The sequence below is a fragment of the Chlorocebus sabaeus genome, chromosome 4, assembly GCF_047675955.1.
Source record: "Chlorocebus sabaeus isolate Y175 chromosome 4, mChlSab1.0.hap1, whole genome shotgun sequence".
NCBI lineage: Eukaryota > Metazoa > Chordata > Mammalia > Primates > Cercopithecidae > Chlorocebus > Chlorocebus sabaeus.
The window spans coordinates 58,782,395-58,807,148 of record NC_132907.1 but is presented as its reverse complement, the minus strand read 5'-3'; the positions used below and the strand labels follow the sequence as shown (position 1 = coordinate 58,807,148).

Sequence of the window (24,754 nt, the reverse complement as noted above, 5' to 3'; positions counted from 1 at the left end):
AAAGAAGGTTAAAATGCATCATTAACACGGGAAATGACATTTGGAAATTTCATATGAATATTTATTAGTACATTAATACATTAATAAACTCTTTGGAGAAATGTCATGCTTCACATTGGACTATGAATAAGATTAAAAGGGTAATTCCTATCCTCAAGTACTTATATTTTATTTTTTAAAGCACACTTAAAAAATTTCACATACCTTGTATTTTCAAAAACTTAACGAAAATTATACTAGTTCTTACAATATTACAAATTAAGTTCTTATTTTAGATGTCAACAGTTTTAATATAGTGTCATTTAGAGTTTCTTAATAAGTCCTAACAGAATAGTTTATGCAAATAAGCTGTTGACTAAATCCTAAGATATTAGATACTTAGTAAAATACATTTTTCTAAGATTATTTATCCTCTACAATTTAAGATTTTCTAAAAGAGAGGCAAGAGAAAAATGGAAAGAGATCATTTAAAAGTAACCTTTTGTTTTTTGAAACAGTATTTTTCTGGTGTGTTAATTTTGCCTAACAACTCAACTTTCATGAAATTCTTCCTGCTTCACAAAATGTATTTATCACTTCCCATTTATCTACATAAATCTTTAAACTTACTTTAATAAATTCTCATCTTTAATTTTTCTACTATTTTATACGCAGAAAATTTATCAGACTATTGAATAAAGTCATACATGTGAAAACATTCTTAATTTTATGATACAGTCATCAGCGAATAGTTTATCTGATATCTCTCTACTCAAAAAAGAGTATAGAGATTTAAAGTCTCTATTTTAAAATTTAAAAATTTGATCTCTCTATACTTAAAACAATTTACTAATCAAAGGCAATATGAACTTTTCACCTTTGTAAAATCAATGTTAGACTTTTGTTTATCTACATACTACAATATTCCAAGGAATTGATTAATATCCTAACATAGAGAATCAAGATTGTGATGCAACCCAACAAAATACAATAAGGGGCAGTGGCTCACACCTGTAATCCCAGCACTTTGGGGGGCCAAGGCAGGTGGATCACCTGAGGTCAGGAGTTCGAGACCAGTCTGGGCCAATATGGTGAAACCCCGTCTTTACTAAAAATACAAAAATTAGCCAGGCATGGTAATGGGTGCCTGTAATCCCAGCTACTCGGGAGGCTGAGGCAGGAGAAACGCTTGAACCTGGAAGGCGGAGGTTGCAGTGAGCCGATATCATGCCATTGCACTCAAGCCTGGGCAACAAGAGCAAAACTCTGTCTCAAAAATAAATAAATAAATAAATAAATAAATAAATAAATAAATAAATAACAAAACAAGGGAGAGCCAATAAAATACTTCAAATCAACAAACATCTTTATTTAGAATAATAGAAAACAAAGTTTCAGTACTTTAAAGGGTTAAATTTAAATTTAATACAAAATACTCCTACATGAAATATCACAAAAATCACATTTAACAAACAATTTTCTTCACTATTTCTTTATATTGGTAAACAGATTCCATTTCAACTATCAATATTTTCATTTTTCTTTTTTTTTGAAATTTAGAAACAAATTTTATTTAAGATCTGAAATACAATTTCTAAAATATCAACTTTTCCAGAAAACCGTGGCTACACTATAATGCATTGCCTCTATCATGTTAGAACGTGCATTAGACTCAAATACAAAAACCATGAAACAAATCACCATCCTTCAACAATCTGAGCAAAGATAGAATGCTTAAGAACAACATAGATGGACTTGCAGAGGATGGGCTGTTTTACTTCAAGCACCATAAAAAAAAAAGAGCACAAATGCATGGGTTTTCAGGTATATACATTAAGTTGAACCTTTGGCACTAGGAATCAGGGCGTTTTGTCACATAGCATTAACACATATTAGAAAATTGTGTAGTGTCAAAGGGATAGGAACCACTAGCATTCAAGCAATGTTGTCAACTAGGCAATAAAATGTTTCTTCTTTGTTCTAATTACTGCATACACTGGTAGCAACTTTGAAATGAGAAAAGGAGCTTATGCTCCTTTTATTTTCGGTTTAAAACAGAACAGAAAAAAAACTGAAACATAAGCGCTGTTATACATTAACGATATTAAAGAACATCAATTTTACAAGAAAAAGACTAAGAACAAAAAGTGTTTACAGATACAGGACAAAAATGGTGAGCTGTCTGTACACGCTCACAGGGCTTTGCGGTGGTACTCAGCAGAAGCCACTTTGTAACCACTGGCAGTAAAGAGAGATGCAGAATTCTTTGCCAGATATTTTGGGAAATCATGCAAATAGCCCAACAATAATGCAAGGCTTTTCTCTTCAAGGGGCGTATAGGCCAACATTGCTCCAATTCTTACAAATAATCTCAGTAGGTGTGGTGCTCCATAAACCTGAGACATTGGAGCATCAGGGTGAGCCAAGAGGATTTCAGGATACTGGGGCCTCTCAAATTTGTAGAGCAGCTGAGTGCCCAATATCACATTGAAATATTCTTTTATTCCTGGGTTGGGCACGGTGGCTCACGCCTGTAATCCCAGCACTTTGGGAGGCCGAGGAGGGTGGATCATGAGGTCAGGAGATCGAGACCATCCTGGCTGACACGTGAAACCCCGTCACTATTAAAAATACAAAAAAATTAGCCGGGCGTGGTGGTGGGCGCCTGTAGTCCCAGCTACTCAGGAGGCTGAGGCAGGAGAATGGCGTGAACCCGGTAGGCGGAGCTTGCAGTGAGCCGAGATCGCACCACTGCACTCTGGCCTGGGCAACAGAGCAAGACACCGTCTCAAAAAAAAAAAAAAGAAAAAAGAAAAAAGAAATATTCTTTTATTCCTGCCACAACATCATTAACTGCATATTCCTTATTATCAACATTTCCCTGTGACTTGCAATTTGCATACTCCTCCAGAATTGCATCTACATTTTTCTTAGCAGGGAGTTGAAACAGCTGCTTCTGTCTGGTTACTAAGTCCCAGTCCTCAACAAGCCATGGTTTTAATTCTTCAGGAATCTTCACTTTAACCTCCATTCTATTCTTAAACGCCTCCTCACTTTCATCAGTGGGGTCTGCCCGGGCCCTTTTCTTCCCAGGGGGCTGAGGTGCTTCGCTGGTACTGCTACCATGTCTGTTTCCAGGAGTCTTCTGTTTGTTCTTTCTGGTCTTCCTCACGGATCCTGAAGGAGGCTCTCTACAGAGCGACCCCCTCATCTTCCTGGGAGAGCTGGTTCAAGATTTTTCTGCTGTGGACCAGCGGTCTTCTTTCCCGAGGAGACCCCTCTCATCTTACTTCTCTGCATGTTGCTTCTAGTTTGTTTTTTGAAGTTCTCTTCTTCCGCAGATTGCTGTCCACGAGGTTGAGAATCCTGCTTTCTGGAACTCATTCAACCTTGTTTTTATTCCAACCAACAATCTTCCTTCTTTCCCTTCCAAGAACTCCTAGTGATTTCCCAGATGAAATCTTACAGATCTTCTGGGATGGTCTAGAAGGGTGAAGTGGGAGATACAACCCAAGATTCTTTAATCAGGGAAGGTTCTGCAATCAGGATCAGATCTCTTGATCCTCACTATACAGCAAACTTAGCTTTTCTGATGATGACCTGACACAAGAATTCAGATCTTCCCAGCAGCCGACGTGTGATCACTGCCGTTCCTCCAACTGCCATGGTCTCATTTTTCTTAAATACCTAAAATTGAACTTCTTTCATCACTCTACTCTCTTATCCTGCTATATTTTCCTTCAGTGCATTTATCCATCTGATATAATGCACATTCTTTATATTTATTGTCTCTCCAAATCTTTCCCCTTAACCCAGATACTCTATGAGAGCAGAGACTTGACTACTTTATTCCATACTATATTCCAGTTATCTGATGTAGTATCTGGCATATAGTAATATCAAGAAATATTTGTTGAAAGAATAAAAAATACTGTGTAGTTTAGTACATACATTATTTTTCTATTACTGCCTACTTCAAAGGCAATGTAAAACTCTTGTAATGGTAAACTGATTTAACAAATACTTATTACAACTCAAAAGGCTTAAAACACTGAACATTACCAAATACTACTCAAATTTTCAAATTTCATATTCTATAAAACAACTTATACCACAACAATGTCAAATCTTATTTTTAAAAAATAGACTAGGTTTTGCCTTGTTGCCCAGGTTGGTCTTGAACTCCTGAGCTCAAGTGATCTGCCTGTCTCAGCTCCCAAAGTGCTGCAATTACAGGCATATGCCACAGCACCCAGCCAAATCTTATTTTTAAGCTAAGCATAGATTAAGTAGTTGGCTGAAAGCTCAACACAGAATGTGCTGATGACAAAACCATCTTTGAGATCTAGGGTTTTTTTTTCTTTAAAAAAACCCATTCGATGTGAGTTTAAATATAACATAATTAACTGAAAATCCTTTTATGACTTGAACTACACCTGAAATTGTCCAGTGCAAGGAAGATGGCAATGATAGGAAAAAAAGACTAAATATTAGAGATTACCAAAGAAAGGCTAAATAAAGTATGGCAGAGCCAAATGAGGACATCTCATTGTAGTATAAGAAATGATGTTTGTCAGGTCCCAGAGCAAGATGGCCGAATAGGAACAGCTCCAGCCTCCAGCTCCCAGCATGAGCGACACAGAAGACGGGTGATTTCTGCATTTTCAACTGAGGTACCAGGTTCATCTCACTGGGGAGTGCCAGACAATCGGTGCTGGTCAGCTGATGCAGCCCAACCAGCAAGAGCTGAAGCAGGGCGAGGCATCGCCCCACCTGAGAAGCACAAGGGGGAAGGGAATCCCTTTTCCTAGCCAAAGGAAAATGAGGCAAACAACACCAGAAAATCAGGTAACTCCCACCCTAATACAGCGCTTTACCAAGGGTCTTAGCAAACGGCAAACCAGGTGATTATATCCCACACCTGGCCTGGAGGGTCCCACGCCCACGGAGCCTCCCTCATTGCTAGCACAGCAGTCTGAGATCTAACTGCAAGGCGGCAGCGAGGCTGGGGGAGGGGCGCCCGCCATTGCTGAGGCTTAAGTAGGTAAACAAAGCCACAGGGAAGCTCGGACTGGGTGGAGCCCACTGCAGCTCAAGGAGGCCTGCCTACCTCTGTAGACTCCACCTCTGGGGACAGGGCATAGCTAAACAAAAAGCAGCAGAAACCTCTGCAGATGTAAATGACCTTGTCTGACAGCTTTGAAGAGAGCAGTGGGTCTCCCAGCATGGAGGTTGAGTTCGGAGAACAGACAGACTGCATGCTTGAGTAACCTAACTGGGAGACATCCCCCACTAGGTGCAGACCGACACCTCACACCTCACAGGGCTGGGCGCACCTCTGAGATGAAGTTTCCAGAGCAAGAATCAGACAGCAACATAAGCTGTTCAGCAATATTCTATCTTCTGCAGCCTCCACTGCTGATACCCAGGCAAACAGGGTCTGGAGTGGACCTCAAGCAAACTCCAACAGACCTGAAGCTGAGGGTCCTGACTGTTAGAAGGAAAACTAACAAACAGAAAGGACACCCACACCAAAACCCCATCAGTACGTCACCATCATCAAAGACCAAAGGCAGATAAAACTGCAAAGATGGGGAAAAAGCAGGGCAGAAAAGCTGGAAATTCAAAAAATCAGAGGGCATCTCCCCCTCCAAAGGAACACAGCTCATTGCCAGCAACGGATCACAGCTGGACAGAGAATGACTTTGACGAGCTGAGAGAAGAAGGCCTCAGTTGATCAAACTTCTCAGAGCTAAAGGAGGAACTATGTACCCAGTGCAAAGAAACTAAAAATCTTGAAAAAAGAATGGAAGAATGGATAACTAGAATAATCAATGCAGAGAAGGCCATACACGAAACTGATAGAGATGAAAACCATAACACGAGAATTATGTGACAAATGCACAAGCTTCAGTAACCGACTCGATCAACTGGAAGAAAGAGTATCAATGATTGAAGATCAAATGAATGAAAAGAAGCGAGAAGTCTAGAGAAAAAAGAGGAAAAAGAAATGAACTAAGCCTCCAAGAAATATGGGATTATGTGAAAAGACCAAATCTACGTCTGATTGGTGTGCCTCAAAGTGAGGGGGAAAATGGAACCAAGTTGGAAAACACTCTTCAGGATATCATCCAGGAGAACTTCCCCAATCTAGTAAGGCAGGCCAACATTCAAATTCAGGAAATACAGAGAACGCCACAAAGATACTCCTCGAGAAGAGCAACTCCAAGACACATAATTGTCAGATTCACCAAAGTTGAAATGAAGGAAAAAATGTTAAGGGCAGCCAGAGAGAAAGGTCGGGTTACCCATAAAGGGAAGCCCATCAGACTAACAGCAGATCTCTCAGCAGAAACTCTACAAGCCAGAAGAGAGTGGGGACCAGTATGCAACATTCTTAAAGAAAAGAATTTTCAACCCAGAATTCCATATCCGGCCAAACTAAGTTTCATAAGTGAAGGAGAAATAAAATCCTTTTCACACAAGCAAATGCTTTGAGATTTTGTCACCACCAGGCCTGCCTTACAAGAACTCCTGAAGGAAACACTAAACATGGAAAGGAACAACCGGTACCACCCATTGCAAAAACATACCAAAATGTAAAGACCATCGAGGCTATGAAGAAACTGCATCAACTAATGAGCAAAATAACCAACTAATATTACAATGACGGGATCAAGTTCACACATAACAAAATTAATCTTAAATGTAAATGGACTAAATGGTCCAATTAAAAGACACAGACTGGCAAATTGGATAAAGAGTCAAGACTCATCAGTTTGCTGTATTCAGGAGACCCATCTCACATGCAGAGATGCACATAGGCTCAAAATAAGGGGATGGAGGAAGATCTACCAAGCAAATGGAGAACAAAAAAAATCAGCAGTGGCAATCCTGGTCTCTGATAAAACAGACTTTAAACCATCAAAGATCAAAAGAGACAAAGAAGGCCATTACATAATGGTAAAGGGATCAATTCAACAGGAAAAGCTAACTATCCTAAATATATATGCACCTAATACAGGAGCACCCAGATTCGTAAAGCAAGTCCTTAGAGACCTACAAAGAGACTTAGACTCCCATACAATAATAACGGGAGACTTCAACACCCCACTGTCAACATTAGATAGATCAATGAGACAGAAAGTTAACAAGGATATCCAGGAACTGAACTCAACTCTGCACCAAGCGGACCTAATAGACATCTACAGAACTCTTCGCCCCAAATCAACAGAATATACATTCTTCTCAGCACCAAATCACACTTATTCCAAAATTGACCACATAATTAGAAGTAAAGCACTGCTCAGCAAATGTAAAAGCACAGAAATTATAATAACCTGTCTCTCAGACCACAGTGCAAAAACTAGAACTCAGGATTAAGAAATTCAATCAAAACCGCTCAACTACATGGAAACTGAACAATCTGCTCCTGAATGACTACTGGGTACATAACGAAATGAAGGCAGTTCTGATGACATACAAAAATACATTTAAATTGGATTCTGTAAAGCATGTAATTTAAACATTGGTACAATGCTCTAAGTGGGTTTATAAAATCCTCGGGTCTAACATATAGGTGAAATCATGTTACGATGGAATTTATTCTTTATTTCTTTCAAAGAAATAAAGATGTTCTTTGAAACCAATGAGAACAAAGATACAACATACCAGAATCTCTGGGACACATTTAAAGCAGTGTGTAGAGGGAAATTTATAGCACTAAATGCCCACAAGAGAAAGCTGGAAAAATCTAAAATTCACACCCTAACATCACAAGTAAAAGAACTAGAGAAGCAAGAGCAAACACATTCAAAAGTTAGCAGAAGGCAAGAAATAACTAAGATCAGAGCAGAACTGAAGGAGATAGAGACACAAAAAACCCTCCAAAAAAATCAATGAATCCAGGAGCTGGTTTTTTTGAAAAGATCAACAAAATTGATAGACCTCTAGCAAGACTAATAAAGAAGAAAAGAGAAAAGAATCAAATAGATGTAATAAAAAATGATAAAGGGGATATCACCACGATCCCACAGAAATACAAACTACCATCAGAGAATACTATAAACACCTCAACGCAAAAAAACCAGAAAACCTAGAAGAAATGGATAATTTCCTGGACACCTACACTCTCCCAAGACTAAAGCAGGAAGAAGTTGAATCCCTGAATAGACCAATAGGAGGCTCTGAAATTGAGGCAATAATTAATAGCCTACCAATCAAAAAAAGTCCAAGACCAGACGGATTCAGAGCTGAATTCTACCAGAGGTAAAAGTGGGAGCTCGTACCATTCCTTCTGAAACTATCCCAATCAATAGAAAAAGAGGGACTCCTCCCTAACTCATTTTATGAGGCCAACATCATCCTGATACCAAAGCCTGACAGAGACACAACAAAAAAAGAGAATTTTAGACCAATATCCCTGATGAACATCGATGCAAAAATCCTCAATAAAATACTGGCAAACAGAATCCAGCAGCACATCAAAAAGCTTATCCACGATCAAGTGGGCTTCATCCCTGGGATACAAGGCTGGTTCAACATACGCAAATCAATAAACGTAATCCAGCATATAAACAGAACCAAAGACAAAAACCACATGATTATCTCAATAGATGCAGAAAAGGCCTTTGACAAAATTCAACAGCCCTTCATGCTAAAATCTCTCAATAAATTCGGTATTGATGGAACGTATCTCAAAATAATAAGAGCTATTTATGACAAACCCACAGCCAATATCATACTGAATGGGCAAAAACTGGAAGCATTCCCTTTGAAAACTGGCACAAGACAGGGATGCCCTCTCTCACCACTCCTATTCAACATAGTGTTGGAAGTTCTGGCCAGGGCAATCACGCAAGAGAAAGAAAGAAAGGGTATTCAGTTAGGAAAAGAGGAAGTCAAATTGTCCCTGTTTGCAGATGACATGATTGTATATATAGAAAACCCCACTGTCTCAGCCCAAAATCTCCTTAAGCTGACAAGCAACTTCAGCAAAGTCTCAGGATACAAAATTAATGTGCAAAAATCACAAGCATTCTTATACACCAATAACAGACAAACAGAGAGCCAAATCATAAACTCTCATTCACATTGACTTCAAAGAGAATAAAATACCTAGAAATGCAATTTACAAGGGATGTAAAGGACCTCTTAAAGGAGAGCTTCAAACCACTGCTCACTGAAATAAAAGAGGACACAAACAAATGGAAGAACATACCATGCTCATGGATAGGAAGAATCAATATCGTGAAAATGGCCACACTGCCCAAGGTAATTTATAGATTCAATGCCATCCCCATCAATCTACCAATGAGTTTCTTCAAAGAATTGGAAAAAACTGCTTTAAAGTTCATATAGAACCAAAAAAGAGCCCGCATTGCCAAGACAATCCTAAGTCAAAAGAACAAAGCTGGAGGCATCATGCTACCTGACTTCAAACTATACTACAAGGCTACAGTAACCAAAACAGCATGGTACTGGTACCAAAACAGAGATATAGATCAGTGGAACAGAACAGAGCCCTCAGAAATAATACCACACATCTGGCCGGGCGCGGTGGCTCAAGCCTGTAATCCCAGCACTTTGGGAGGCCGAGACGGGCGGATCACGAGGTCAGGAGATCGAGACCATCCTGGCTAACACGGTGAAACCCCGTCTCTACTAAAAAATACAAAAAAACTAGCCGGGCGAGGTGGCGGGCGCCTGTAGTCCCAGCTACTTGGGAGGCTGAGGCAGGAGTATGGCGTGAACCCGGGAGGCGGAGCTTGCAGTGAGCTGAGATCCGGCCACTGCACTCCAGCCTGGGCGACAGAGAGACTCCGTCTCAAAAAAAATAAATAAATAATAATAATAATAATAATACCACACATCTACAGCCATCTGATCTTTGACAAACCTAAGAGAAACAAGAAATGGGGAAATGATTCCCTATATAATAAATGGTGCTGGGAAAATTGGCTAGCCATAAGTAGAAAGCTGAAACTGGATCATTTCCTTACTCCTTATAATTCAAGATGGATTAGAGACTTAAATGTTAGACCTATTATCATAAAAACCCTACAAGAAAACTTAGGTAATACCATTCAGGACATAGGCATGGGCAAGGACTTCATGTCTAAAACACCAAAAGCAACAGCAACAAAGGCCAAAATTGACAAATGGGATCTAATTAAACTAAAGAGCTTCTGCACAGCAAAAGAAACTACCAACAGAGTGAACAGGCAACCTACAGAATGGGAGAAAATTTTTGCAATCTACTCATCTGACAAACAGCTAATATCCAGAACCTACAAAGAACTCAAACAAATTTACAAGAAAAAACCAAACAACCCCATCAAAAAGTGGGCAAAGGATATGAACAGACATTTCTCAAAAGAAGACATTCACACAGCCAACAGACAGATGAAAAAATGCTCGTCATCACTGGCCATCAGAGAAATGCAAATCAAAACAACAATGAGATACCATCTCACACCAGTTAGAATGGCAATCACTAAAAAGTCAGGAAACAACAGGTGATGGAGAGGATGTGGTGAAATAGGAACAGTTTTACACTGTTGGTGGGATTATAAACTAGTTCAACCATTGTGGAAAACAGTATGGTGATTCCTCAAGGATCTAGAACTACAAATATCACATGACTCAGCCATCCCATTACTGGGTATATACCCAAAGGATTATAAATCATGCTGCTATAAAGACACATACTCACGTATGTTTACTGTGGCACTATTCACAATAGCTAAGACTTGGAATCAACCCAAATGTCCATCAGTGACAGACTGGATTAAGAAAATGTGGCACATATACACCATGGAATACTATGCAGCCATAAAAAAGGATGAGTTTGTGTCCTTTGTAGGGATATGGATGCAGCTGGAAACCATCATTCTCAGCAAACTATGGCAAGAACAGAAAACCAAACACCGCATGTTCTCATTCACAGGTGGGAAATGAACAATGAGATCACTTGGACACGGGAAGGGGAACATCACACACGGGGGCTTATTGTGGGGAGGGGGGAGGGGGGAGGGATCGCATTGGGAGTTATACCTGATGTAAATGACGAGTTGATGGGTGCAGCACACCAACATGGCACAAGTATACATATGTAACAAACCTGCACGTTGTGCACATGTACCCTAGAACTTAAAGTATAATTAAAAAAAAAAAAAATTATGTTTGTTAAGATTATTTAATAACACCAGAAAATTACCCTAACAGCAATTGAAAATTTGGCACAAATTTTTATGTAAACATAAAAAAGAGTAAGGTAACAATGAAATATATTAAAACATCAACAGTCTTCAGGTGGTAAGATTATGGGCATAATATGCAAACAACAGAATCAGTTTTAAACCTGACACTAGCTATTAATGTTTTTACTATGGCACTCAATTTTTCAGTCTGATTCATAGTCAGCACTTAAAAGAGTTGTAGAGGAATAAATAGAATTATGGGTCCTTTATTCTAGTAATAAATGATTTGGTTACATAACTTCGGGTTAGGATCCTACCACTGCTGTAACAAATTACTACAAACTTAGTGAATTTAAACATCCATTTATTAATATCTTATAGCTTCTATAGGTCAGAAGTTCAAACAGAGCATAGTTCAACTTAGTTCTCTGCTTAGGGGCACACAAGTTTAAAATCAAGGTGTCAGCAAGTTTGCAATCTGTCAGGCTACTGGCAGGGTCTCACACTGTCGTCCAGGCTGGAGGGCAGTGGCACAATCATGGCTCAACATAACCTTGAGCTCCTGGGCTCAATTGATCCTCCCACCTCAGCTTCCAGATAACTAGGACTATACGTGCACACCACCATGCCTGGCTAATTTAAAAAAGTGGTTTTTTTGTAGAGACAGGGTCTTGCTATGTTGCCCGGGCTGGACTCAAATGCCTGGCCTCAAGTGATCCTCTCACTTTGGCCTCCCAAAGCACTGAGATTACAGGCATGATCCACTTAGCTAAGCCAAAACTCAGTTATTCATGGTTATAGGACTGAGATCCTTGTTCCCCTGCAAGCTGACAGCTGGCATTTAACCTTAGCTCTAGAGGCCTCTCCCCAGTCTTTGCATGTGGCTCTGCATATCTTTTAAAATTGTATATATTTAAAATGCACAACAGTGGTTTTGATATATTGTACATACACAGTGAAATAATCACCATCGTCAAATTAACATATCTATTTCCTCACACACTTCTCTCTCTCTCTCTGCGTGTGTGTGTGTGTGTGTGTCTGTGGTCCTGAATATTTTAGAAGCAGCAATGGCTTGTCAAATTCTCCTCATGCTTGAAATCTGTTTTTCAGGGCTCATCTGATTACACTGGGCCTGTCTGAATAATTTCATCATTTTTACTGGTTCCAGAGATTAGAGCATAGACATTCTTAGGGGTTTATTATTCTGTTTACCATACCATCTATTTCTGTTCAGGCTGAACTATATTGCCTTCTTATGACACAGGTTAGGACCAGTAATCCCATGAAATTGGAGATAAAAGTTGGGGTTTTCCTAACTTGAGAAAATAATAGTTTTAAAGTCCGTATCTTTAACTTTGTACCAACATTCAAGTGATGAGTTGCAAGGTTTAGGGAAGGAGAAGAAAGGGGATGATAATGATAATGATGATGATGATGATGATGATGATGATGATACTAAAATGGGGAGGCAAATAAAAATTCAGTTCCACGTGATTAAGCACCACAGTGGCAAAACTTGATTATACTCGAAATCAAAATGCCAATTCATTAAAACTACCAGATTTTAGTGCCCGATGTGTGGGCATATTGTACCCTTCAAAATACCAGTTCTGAAAGTCTTAAACATTTAAAATCCAATTCAATCTTTTCCCAATCATCAAAATATTATTAAATATTACTTTCAAATGCCTTTATAATGGTTTCACAGTTAGCATGTTAATGTTAATGACTTGAAGTACTGTTTCCTGAGTACTTTATGGCTGATAAAAGTTTTTCAGGCCAAATACCCTTTGACGGAACTTTAGAGGTTAAGCTAATTATGTAGTTTGAAGAATTCCAAATGTTTTGAGAGAGAGAGAGAATGGGTACCAAGTTATCAGAACACAAACAAAACACTGGACACAATTTTGTCAAAACCAAAGATTCTGAAACTGAATGAAAAATTTCTGAGTGGAACCTAATGATTCATCAGACTCAAATACTGTTAACTTAAATATCTGAGTCTGATGACTCATTAGGTTCCAACTGGAAATTTTATCTAACTTCACATATCTGTATTTTTACTCAGATATGTGCAAAATAATAAAAACTAGGAGACAACTCAAAAATCCTAATTATGAAAATTCAAAAGAACCAGAATTAGAAGTGAATGATTAAGTCAACAAATTTCTACCAACGATCAAAATTTAAATATTCCAAACATAATCGTTATTCACATATTTAAAGATTTCAGGTATGAGAGAGTTCAGTTTTGGACACAGACTACTGCAAGAGACTATTACTCCCACTCGGAAAAAAAAAAAAAAAAGTCATAATATTTTTTAAAGGTACCTAAGAGCTGAGGTGGCGAACCAACCAGGTAACCTGAATTCCAAAATGTGACAAGCCCCTGAGGACAGTGGCATACATGCCAACTGCTTTACCTTTTGCAAGGCATGAAGAGAAGAGGTAGTAATCATGTAAGCATATAAGAAAAAAGAACTAAAATTTTACTGAATTCTTAAAGATTTCATATATAGAAATTGCAAGACATTTTGATAGAGAATAATCTGTAAAGTCCTTCCTAATAATAAAATAATTTAAAACAATGAATAGCTAACATTTAGCATGTGTTCACAAAATTTTAAGCATTGTATTAACACTAGTACCTATCATGCTTTGTCAAATTAGACCTCACAACCTAGTAAGAAAGGGCTGTTCGTTTCCTTGCTTAACAGAAAAAACAGCACAGAGAGGTTAAGTAACTTGTCCAAGTTAATAGAGCTGGTGAATGGTAAAGCTGGGACTCAAAGAGAGGCATCTTCACTACAGAGCCTGGATCATAATTACATGTCTCTTCTCTAATCTAGACACAGTTTCTTAATACAATTTAAATGGCTAATTAATGATTCATTTTGTTCAGTCTTCACAGGGAACAAATTAGAACATTTTCCCATTTCTTTTAGATATATCAAGACAGAATGCTAAGTCATGTTTAATACAGAATTTAACACAAACATTTTACCTTACAGATTATACTACCATTACTTGAATTAAGGGTAATGTATGACTGTACTCTACATGGGAAAAGTGGAAAACATAGAGTAAATTTGAATCCGTTTGTTCTTGCCCCTATCTGCCTATCTTAGAGCATTAAATTGCAATGAATTAAAGATCTACTTAGTTCCAAGCATCATTCATTCATTTAGCAAATATTTACTGAACCCCTACTATTTGGTGAGCTCTGTTCAAGGGGCTGGGGATACAGAAATCCAAGCAAAGTCCCTGACCTTAAAAGGTCTAGTGGGAAGAAACAGGCAATTAAAAAAAAAAAAAAATTGGGGGTGATAAGGGCTATGTAAACAGGTAGCTGCCACCACTACAGAGAATATCAGTTCTGGAAATAATTATTCACTATTAGTTTGGCTACATGTAACAGAAAAGTCCAATATACCTGAGACTTACACAATGCAGAATTTATTTCTCACGTAAAAGAAGTCTTGAGATAGGTGGTTATGGTAAGTTATCAGATTATCAGAGGCCCAGGCCCCTTCTCTCTAGTCCACATCCTTAGCGGGTGGCTTTAATCCTTACGTTCCAGGACAAATGCTGGAACTTCAGGAATCCTATCATCATCTAGACAGCAGGATGGAGAAACAAAGAAGGGTGGGCCTTCTTCCTTTTAAAGAGATGTAAGAAACGGCTGGGCACAGTGGCTCATGCCTGTAATCCCAGCACTTTGGGAGGCTGAGGTGGGCGGATCATCTGAGGTCGGGAGTTCGAGACCAGCCTGACCAACATGGAGAAACCCGCTCTCCACTAAAAATAGAAAATGAGTCGGGCGTGGTGGCACATGTCTGTAATCCCAGCTACTCAGGAAGGCTGAGACAGGAGAATCGCTTGAACCCGGGAGGCGGAGGTTGCAGTGAGCCGAGGTTGCGCCATTGCACTCCAGCCTGGGCAACAAGAGTGAAACTTCATCTCAAAAAATAAAAATAAAAATAACATCAATCAGAAAAAACAAGATACATCAGTAGCAATCACAATGCAGTTCTTTATGACCAGATAGCAACCTCTATGTACCTACTAAACTCGTCTTCAATGGATACAATTCCTTATGTTAAAAAGAATCTAATGTACCAATTTAAACTTGCATTTATTATGTTAAGGCAATAGTCATGATTAGAAGGAATGCAAAAAAAAAAATTATTCCCATATTAGGAAGATGAAGTATTTCTGTTACCGGGGCAAACTATTAAACTGATTTTCAAAACTGACAGGCTCTCCCTGAAGTCCTAGAGAGGATCTTGTGTTCACTAATTCAGCTGTTGCAAGTATTCTAGTTCCCCAGGTAACTCCTAGTAAAACCAAGACTGAACAAAGCTATTTCTCATCTTTAAATTTAGAATCATCTCATCGATTCCTATCTATGAGATCTATGTCTGAAGTGGGCTCTCCCAATTATTTTACATCTCAAAACTGTTTATTCTCATTATGGCATCTTAAATATTTTTGTTTATTCTTTCTCCTCCATTAGCTTACAGGCTCTCTCTATTTTGTTCCCTTTCCTGAAGGAAACTATAATTTTTTGTGTCAAAAATATTTTCTCCTACGAGTTGCAATCTTAAGGGCAAGGATGTAGCTTCAAAGGGAGGCAAATGCTTTCTCCTTAGCCAAAGTAACACAAAGGTCACTTTTCGTAAAACATCAGGATATTGAATTTTAAAATGTTTTCCATACAACATTAGTTTAATGAACAGCTCAGCCTAGTATTCTGCACCTAGCTCCAATCAAAACCAAGTTGTGAACAGATCCCTTCTTTACACCAATCTCACCTTTCAAGAACAAGCTAAAAGTTCATTAATTCCTTCCTTAAGAGGCAGTTACTTTTCAAGCTAAGGACCAAGCTAAGGAACAAGCACATATCCGGGCAAGGGAAGTTTAATTTCACTATAGGCAAATCATTTTTTCAAGGAAACCAGAGGGCGTGTCATACAGCATCACTGAATATTCTAATATGAGATGAAGCTGTTATGCTTCCTTATGAACTTTATAAATCTTCATTTTTATGAGGCTTAGAATTCATCCCCCTTCCCTCTTCCACTGTTTTCCCGGGGTCACAGTTGTAGTATAGTTTGCCCAATGGATTTCGCATGGTCATTGTACCTGGAATATGTCACGCTCTCTACTCCAACCGCCCCCAAACTCTTCTCAGCAGAGATAGGCTTAAAGCAGCTTGCTTTTAGGCGGCGACGCAAACACACGTAGCCAGTTGAGAGACAGCAAGCAACCAAATGGCTTTGCTGGAGGCCCCCTGCGTTGCACGGGTAAAGCCCGTTGCAAAATACAGTCCTTTCATTTATTCCTGTTACTATTTATGAGACCTGTCAAGGCTGCAAGGGCATGCGCAGCCTTCCCACCACACAGGACCCGCTGGGGTCTCCGGCTCCCCTAAAATTAAACCACTGTCTTTCGTTCCGACTCATGTTTAGCTGTTGTGCGTATTTTACAGATAAAGGAAGGATCCTGTCCACAGACCCAATTCTAAGGGCCGCCTTCTCCCCGACGGAGGAAGAAGCTTCCTGGCAAAAGGACGAACAGGTGCGACGCCCACAGTTCGCAGCCTCTCACCTGGCCGGCGGGCTGGGCTACTGTCCCCACTCAGCAGCTAGGGACGTGGGCCCCGCGGCGGCGGCCACTTGGGGTCTGCCGGGTCCCCTCTCTTTCCGCCTGCTCTCGGCCTCGGACCCCACACTCAAAAGCGCCTCACGCGTTCCGCCTTAGGCTCACTGTCCGATCTCGCCAGACAGCGTCTGGATGGGACCGGGAAACGGCGGCCGTCACAGCTGTTCAGGTTCTGGGATCCACGCTCAGAGACGACAGCGCTGGCGATCACCAGAAGGCCTGCCGGCTCCCGGGAAAGAAAAATCCGTCCACAGTCCAGCGGCTGACATTTCCCAGTCAGCCGTAGCGCCGCCCGCTTCCGCCTCCCCGCCTACCCCATGGGCCGACCAGTCCCGCTCCCGCGGGGGGTTGTGGGTATCTGGAAGGCGGGTAAAGCTGCAAGGGAAGGAAGTAAGGGCGAGCCCGTTGGACTACGAAAAGGGACGGAAACTACAATTCCCAGCAGGCCGTGGGGCCTCAGAGTGCGGCCGCGAAGCAAAGCGGGCTGTAGAGTCTTGCGCGCGCGGTGGGGATGGAACGTTGCTAGACTTAGCGGGTCTGGCTCCTGGGGGTCCGAGCAGCACGCTCGGAGCCGCCGCGCGCCAAATCGGGAATCCGGGAGGCGAGCAGCTCTGCAATTAATGCACGTATTTTAAACTCCCGAGCCTGCGGACGCTATGCACAGGTAAACGGATTCAAAAAGGGGAAGAGCATGAATGGACCCTCTTAATAATTCTTTTAGGCCGCGAATATCGCTACTGGCTAATATTGTTAGTAATGCTGTTAAGTGAATGGTTGCTTAGCCCCTTCTTGGGGAAAGTGTGAATGGATGAATGCCTTAGTGCGGGGATCAGCGGGCGGTTTTATTTGGCTTCCCTAATTGGGCTTTTCTGCCACCGTTTTCAATCAGTGTATGATTGCCCTGTCTCTCTCCTTGTCTGTTCCCTCCACTGGGAGAAATTCTTGAGGCCTTCTGCAGGATCGTAAGTCAAAAAGCCTTCTCGATTTGTTCTTTTCATTTCTTCATTTTCTTGGTAACTCTCCGCGGGCACGTAAAAAAATGCGATTCTGTTAGCTGCTGTGAAGGTTTTCCACAATGCATAAACTGCAGTTTCTTTAATGCCTTCCTTGGAATTATTTATGGGTGTGTTTTCGAAAGGAACCGGGGGTATTGTGCACTTCTGCAGGAAGCACCTCCAGGAGATTCCAGACCTGAGTAGCAACGTTGCCACCAGCTTCACGTGGGGATGGGATTCCAGCAAGACTTCTGAACTGCTGTCAGGCATGGGGGTCTCCGCCCTGGAGAAAGAGGAGCCCGACAGTGAGAACATCCCCCAGGAACTGTTCTCAAACCTGGGCCACCCGGAGAGCCCCCCACGGAAACGGCTGAAGAGCAAAGGGAGTGAAAAAGACTTTGTGATTGTCCGCAGGCCTAAGCTAAATCGAGAGAACTTTCCAGGTAAGGATATGAGGGTAAAAATGTAAGTTATGCAAAGGGTGGATTTAGCTATGTTGTTGGGAAACCTTTGTTCAGGGATCTTTACCATGGGTTCCTTTTAAGATTGCCTAATTCTGAAGCTATTTTTTCAACACAATAGGGCAAGTCGTCAAGTATGCAGGAATCTTGGTAGGTATTTGTGTGTGTGTGTGTGTGTATGTGTATATATATATATGTGTGTGTGTGTGTGTTCTGGTGCATAATCACCTTGAAAATTTTAACCCATGAGAAGACATTCCTGCCTTTTTCCTTAGAAGGGAATCTGTCTTCCTAAAGGCCAGCTCGGTGCCGCCAATTAATAGAAACATAAAGCAGTGGTCTTCTTGTAGGATTCTTTTGCTTTGTACCCCTGAGTGAGCTTTTTGCCTTAATCACTTAAGTTATTTATCAGTGGACTGCTGAAGTGAACGTTCACCTAAGTGGGGGAGAATTATCTCCCCAGGCCCACTCCCACTCCCATATTATCTTCTCTGGTGTGTTCTGTCTCCATTACTGCTGACACTATCTGTTTAATCACCCAACCCAAAAACCTGAGAGTCAGTCCGATTCCCACCGCCCCCAACATCCACTCATTCATTGCATCTTTCCCTCTTCTCTGGTAACTATTTCTCAAGTTCTTATCGTCTCTTGCCTGAACTATTGGAGCGGATTCATAATTCCAACCTTCTCCCCAGATCTATCCCCTAGAACTAGAATGGATTGACTGAAAAACGATTTCTTCCCTCCTTAATAGCTCCCCATCCCCTAGTTTCTCAAGCAGTGAATGAGTGCCTCCCAGAGTGAACCAGAACCCTGGAGTATGCAAAAGCCATAGGGTAAATAAGGCATTGACCTGGGGTTATCAGTTTTTCTTACTAGTAAGCTATTTAAAACAGTAATGCAGCAAATATTTGCTGAGCACATACCATGTGCTAGGCAGTGTTCCAGGTGCTGGAGATACAGCAGTGGGCACAACATAAACATTTCTCCTCTCAGGGAGCATCCATTCTAGTGAGAGAATACAAATAAACACAATAACTATTTTGATATAGTATGTTAGAAGGTGATAAGTGCTATGGCTAAAAACAAAAATGGAACAAGCCAAGAGGGAATGCAGGTCCTGGGGTGGGAAGATAGAGTGTACTTTTAAATCAGGTATTGAGGGAAAGCCTCAACTGGACAGTGACCTTTAAGCAAAGACATAAAGGAGGCAAGGGAGTGTGCCATGCAGATATCTTGGAAAAAAGAGCTCCAAGCAGAAGGAATAGCCAATGCAAAGACCCTGGTGCATAAATGTGACACATTTGTTCCAGGAACAGGGAAGCCATATTCTAAGAGTAGAATGAGCAAAGGAGAGAGTTGGGAGAGATCAGGCTGGAGGTAATGTTGAACAGAGTTGTGATGGGACCTAATTTAACCTTCTAAAAAGGACACACTGACGTGTTGAGACTCAACCGCGGGGGTGTCAAGGGTAGAAACTTAGGGTCTTTTTAAAATTTCATATTTTCAAGATAGTCTTGCTCTGTCGCCCAGGCTGGAGTACAGTGGTGTTCTCTTGGCTCACTGTCTTCACCTGGATTTGAGAGATTCTCCTGCCTCAGCCTCCTAAGTAACTGAGACTACAGGCATGCACCGCCATGCACAGCAATTGTTTTGTTTTTTGTAGAGTTGGTGGAGGGGGGAGTCTCACCATCTTGCCCAGGCGGGTCTCAAACTCCTGGACTCAGGTGATCCTCCAGCCTTGGCCTCCCAAAGTGCTGGGATTACAGGAATGAACCACCACACCTGGCCAAAGTTTGGAGTCTTGTTGGGGGTGAGGGTGGTCAGATTCCAGATATATTCCGACATTAAAGTCAACAGAATTTAGGAGGCTGTTGAAATCATCTGTAGAAGAGGTGATCAGAGTCTAAACTGAAATCAGGTGGGGGATGATGGCGACGAAGAAACAGATTAAAGATTTAAAGACGAAGTCTTGCAGACCCAAGGTAATTAAGTATATTCATAAATTCCCCCATCTGGTTTCCTTTGCAGAAGGGTTGATAGATTGGTTGTTTAGTTGGTTGGTTGGTTGCTTGCTTTGGCAACACATATACTAAAACTGGAATACAGAGAAGATTAGCATGGCCCCTGCGCAGGATGACATGCAGATTCGTGATGCATTCTAGTTTTTTAATTAAAAAAAAAAATGCACATTTGTTTACAGGCTTTTCTTTAGGAAAGAGAACTTTGCCCAATTTATGGTTTGAGAATATATATCAGGAGTTGGATTAATTAGAGAAGCAGTAGAGGGTCGTAGTGAAGTCAGTTTTGGGTTTGAATCCTCATTCTTGCATTTATCAGCCTTGGAAAGTTATTCGAGCTTTCTGTGCCTTAGTTCCTTTATCTGTGAAATGGAGTGCTGTAATAATACCCACTTCATAGGTCGTCGTGAAGATTAAATGAGAGTGACGTAAAACCCTTAGCATGCCACTGACACATAACAATAAATAAGACAACAAAATTCCTGACACCAATTTTGGAGGCTAGTGGACTTTTATCTTTTGTTTTTAATATTGTTAGTCTGACCCTGTTAGTGTAAATTTTTTTTTCCTTCAAAATTTAGTGTTCACTGCTATTTTTTGTGTCTGGAATGTAGCCCTAACAATTTGGTGCTTGACCAACCAAATGTGGTGAAAGATGCTTCCTGCTAAGATGAACAGATTTTTATTAACTTGTCCAGTGCCGATAGCTTTTGACATAGAGTGTGATTGCCAAATGCCCTTCCACAAGTGAAAAAGATTTTTTTTTTTTTTAAGCAAGGCACTGTGGGAACAAGACAGAAGTTTCCGGAGTCTTTGCTATCTCCCAGGAATTTGCAAGTCAAGTTCAGGAGAAAATAAAATGAAAAATAAGAGCAGTTCACACACAGCAATACATGGAGACTCATAGATTAGTGGCAGATGAGTAGCTTAGGCAGTGGGTGCTGTAGGGGGCCAGGGGGATCCTGTGCACAAATCACCCAAAGTGTCCCAGAGGCAGAGGCCTCCTGTGGTGATTCCCATTCAGGTGAATGTGGAAGATCTTCCTCCTTCCACTCAGCAAAAAAGAAGGTTCTGAGGAAAGAGAGGGATCCGAAAATGGTGTAATCAGTGTCTTGATTGTTAAAGCTGAGTTCAAAGGTATATATCTGAAGTGAGAGAGAAAGAATGGTGACTTTTATGTTTATTACCTAAGGAGAGGCCCAGAGGGAAACCAATGTACGTGGACTTACACACAACAGAGGTTGCTTAATTGGTATGGAGTGGGAAAGGGTGAACTCAGTGATGCAGGATGAGGGACAGCTGCTATAGAGGATTCCCAATGGGCCTTTGGAAGCCTGGGCCTCCAGTGGAGCCGGATTGTCATTCCTAGGAGTTTTGTCTGCAGTTGTCAGGACAGGTGGCTACTGGCTTTGCCAGGATTAGGGTAGAATAGGCCACACCTGCTATACATAGATATCTGATGACTGGTTCTGGGCTGCAAGTTTTTGTTCTTTGCTAAGCAGTTTCTCCCTGCAGGCCCCAGTCCAGCCTTACATCTGGCAAGTAAATCCTCTTCATCTGTTTATCTTGGAAGATGAAAGCTCTGTGGCCAACCTGTACTAGAACAGGTCTGATTGGCCTTTGGAGTGAGTGTATGGAAAGAGCTGGGGAGGAAATGGCCCAGCAATGAGGTCAGTAACAGGCAGAAAGGGGACAATTGCATTTTATTTATGGTCATGAAATGCTTGTCCCCCACCCCACCCTTTAAACAGGTGATAGCCATGAAAATGGAGTTGAACTAATTTGTTGATCAGCTCTTCCATGACTCTTAAATGCTTGAAATTCCAGACCCTAAAGTGGTTGTCAGACTAGAGATACTAAAATTTAGTGTATATCAGAATCCCCACGGGAACTTGTTCAAAGTGCAAAATTCCTGAGATTCTGATCCGGGAAGTCCTGGCCTGAGCCTGGGAATCTGTGTCTTAATACCCTTAGGCAAGCATTTTTCTCCAACTTTTTTTTAACCAGTAAGAAACATATTTTACATTGCAATCCTGGGTATGTATCTGAAACAGCAGTTTTACAAAACTATATTTCCCCTTACTAAGATATTTTCTATTCTGTTCTAGTTCATTCTTTAAAATATATGTACATATATGCTAGTCAAGCTCACTAAATTGATTTCATGACCTATGTGAGTCTCAGTCTACAGTTACTAAAGTCAGCACTGGAAGAGCCTTTATGGGATCTTCACCAGTCATCTTTCTTTGTTCCATAGCTTCCTTTCATTCATCCATTAAGCAAATATTTCTTGAGCACCATTCTAGGGATTGGGACTACAACACTGAACATAACAGGCAAGAGACCCTGCCTCATAGTGCTTATACACTGTTGCATATTTTTTTCCAAATCCCAGCTCCTGTTGTTTCTTCATTACACACCCTACACCTCAGGGTTGAGCAAGTCTTTCATAGAAATAAAAGGTTGTGGAACTGAAAGGGTACATGGGGGAATCCTCGTTAAGTTTGGCTGTGTTTTGTTTTTTCAGTTTTGCCCACCTTAGCCAAAAAAACAAAAACACCAAAAGCTAGCATGGTCTCAAATGTATTCTTTATGGTTTGTGGGAAGAGGAAGGAGAACTCATCTGGGATGGCACAATCTGTTTATAGTTCCCCAGAGAGAAAGCATGGGGTATTGCTACTTAAAACAAGCCAGCAAAAGCAATCATGAGGTGAGCACCCCTAACTCCCTGAAGAAAATGCACACACACACAAAAACAAGTATGAGTACCAGATCCTTAGTGCACATTTCTACAAGTATAATTTGATTATGCTTAAATATCATCAATTTTTTAAGTCAAAAGTTTGATTATGATTAGGATTACTTTGAATTTTCAGCTTGAATCTGAGTGGAGTGGAGTGATGTTCTGAGAAATAAATATGTCAAGTAAGATGAGTTACGTACACTGCAAAGATGGAATGCACAGAAAACTCTCCAACAAGGCCCTCCTCCCAGAGAATTTCAGGAAGCGTGGGAGGTGATAAGGTTACAGAAGTGGGAGGCTGGGTTTGCACCTGAGAAATAATTGGAAACAGTGGTAGGTGAGGGTGATTGTAGCAGGTTTGCTGGTTTGGCCCAGTTTTTGCCCTTCCTGGCCCTGAAGTACATTTAACTGCCGTCCATGTCATTGAAGACTGGAGACCTTGGGCTCAGTAATTATATCTTTTAATGTGGGGCTGGTATGCAGCTGCAGCCTTGCTGGATTTAGCAGAGACAAGTGGAGAAAAGACCTCTGGATTTTTCCTTCCGCTCTCCGCAAACAGACCGGGCAGCCGTGTCATCATGAATTCAGGAAACAGATGGCTAATGTTTTGAGAATTAAATATGGTGAGGAAAATTAGATTAAGCATATCACAGCCTGGATGCCTGTTACTAGAGCAGCTATTAAAGACAAACTTCTGCCTCATCTGCTGGGACAGCAGCCCATATCAGGCTGTGGCACCGCCACCCAGGGCCCCTAGGATTAGTGTCATTCTGTGGTCAGCTGAGTCAGAGCACTGGGTACTTGGCTGCTAGCTGAGTATGTGCGTTTTCTAGGCCCTTGCTCCTTCCATTTGGTGGTGAACCCATTGATATCATCTTTGTTTTATTTTCTCTCTCCTCTTCCACTCCCTAGCCCTGATTGATTTCTTTTTCCATATCAAGTCGGGTTTAATTCTCACCTTTTCAAAATTTGTACTCACAACAGAGGAGAGCATAGAATGTTAGAACCCACTAGGATGGAAAGGGCATGATTTGAAGTCAGACCTGAGTTTGAATTCCCCCTCTGCCACTTACTGATTGTGTGACCTTGTGTCTTTTGTCATAGTTGCATGTTCTCTTGAAGCCCCAGCCCCCATCTGCCAGAGACTACAGCTATACTGATAGAGGATATTCCCTTCTGCTGTGGGTTTTTGTCTTCAGCTTCATCCCCTCCATATGCCAACAGTGCTGTGCACATAGTCGTTAATTGGTTAATAAGGGTTAACCAATCACACTAATAGAGAATTAGCACGTTCATCATTTGTATGAAGAGGGCTAATAAATACATTTAGCAAATATTTGTAGCGTCCTGTTATGTGCCAGGGATTGTGTTAGGTGATGGATGTGCAAATCTGGGCATGGGGCCTGTGGTGGTATCCTAGATGGGAATGCTTCTTTGAGCAGGTGCCATTTAAGCTGAAATCTGGAGGAGTTGGGAAGGTGAAGATGGAAGTTGCAACACAGAGTCCTCCAAACTTTGGAGTCTCACATGCTTCATGGGTTAGGTCTACTGACCTCTGCATTGATCACTATGCCAGATTTTCCTTTAGCACTTTAATTACCTAGCTGCTATTGCTTTTTTAATTGGTCCTGATTTCTTATGTCTTTCTAATAGAAAGCACCAAGTTTGTTAATTTATTTCTCCTGCC

General features: G+C 40.9%; 3 protein-coding genes and 1 pseudogene across 4 annotated transcripts in view; 2 read left to right on the top strand and 2 right to left on the bottom strand.

Moving 5' to 3' along the window:
- Nucleotides 1-17,165, bottom strand: part of LMBRD2 (LMBR1 domain containing 2) — a 61,476-nt gene extending 44,311 nt beyond the window's left edge. The window contains exon 1 of one of the 2 annotated variants that reach the window (XM_073014796.1): nt 16,794-17,165. The gene's annotated coding sequence lies outside the window, so the exon portion shown is untranslated. The remainder of the gene's footprint in view (nt 1-16,793) is intronic. The other variant, XM_007961378.3, reaches the window with a different exon arrangement.
- LOC103215133 (mortality factor 4-like protein 2) lies at nt 1,516-4,004 on the bottom strand. Its single transcript, XM_073014797.1, is given in 3 exon segments — nt 1,516-2,488; nt 2,818-3,168; nt 3,171-4,004. Coding segments are annotated over 3 exon segments (861 nt in total). The 5' UTR covers nt 3,364-4,004; the 3' UTR covers nt 1,516-2,171.
- A 133-nt stretch (nt 17,166-17,298) lies between the features above and the next one.
- The window catches only part of SKP2 (S-phase kinase associated protein 2), a 31,762-nt gene continuing 24,306 nt past the window's right edge, over nt 17,299-24,754 (top strand). Inside the window, exons 1-2 of the mRNA XM_007961373.3 lie at nt 17,299-17,511; nt 18,014-18,285. Coding sequence (XP_007959564.1) covers nt 17,504-17,511; nt 18,014-18,285 — 280 coding nt within the window. The 5' untranslated portion in view covers nt 17,299-17,503. The remainder of the gene's footprint in view (nt 17,512-18,013; nt 18,286-24,754) is intronic.
- Nucleotides 20,374-20,474, top strand: LOC119621526 (U6 spliceosomal RNA; annotated as a pseudogene).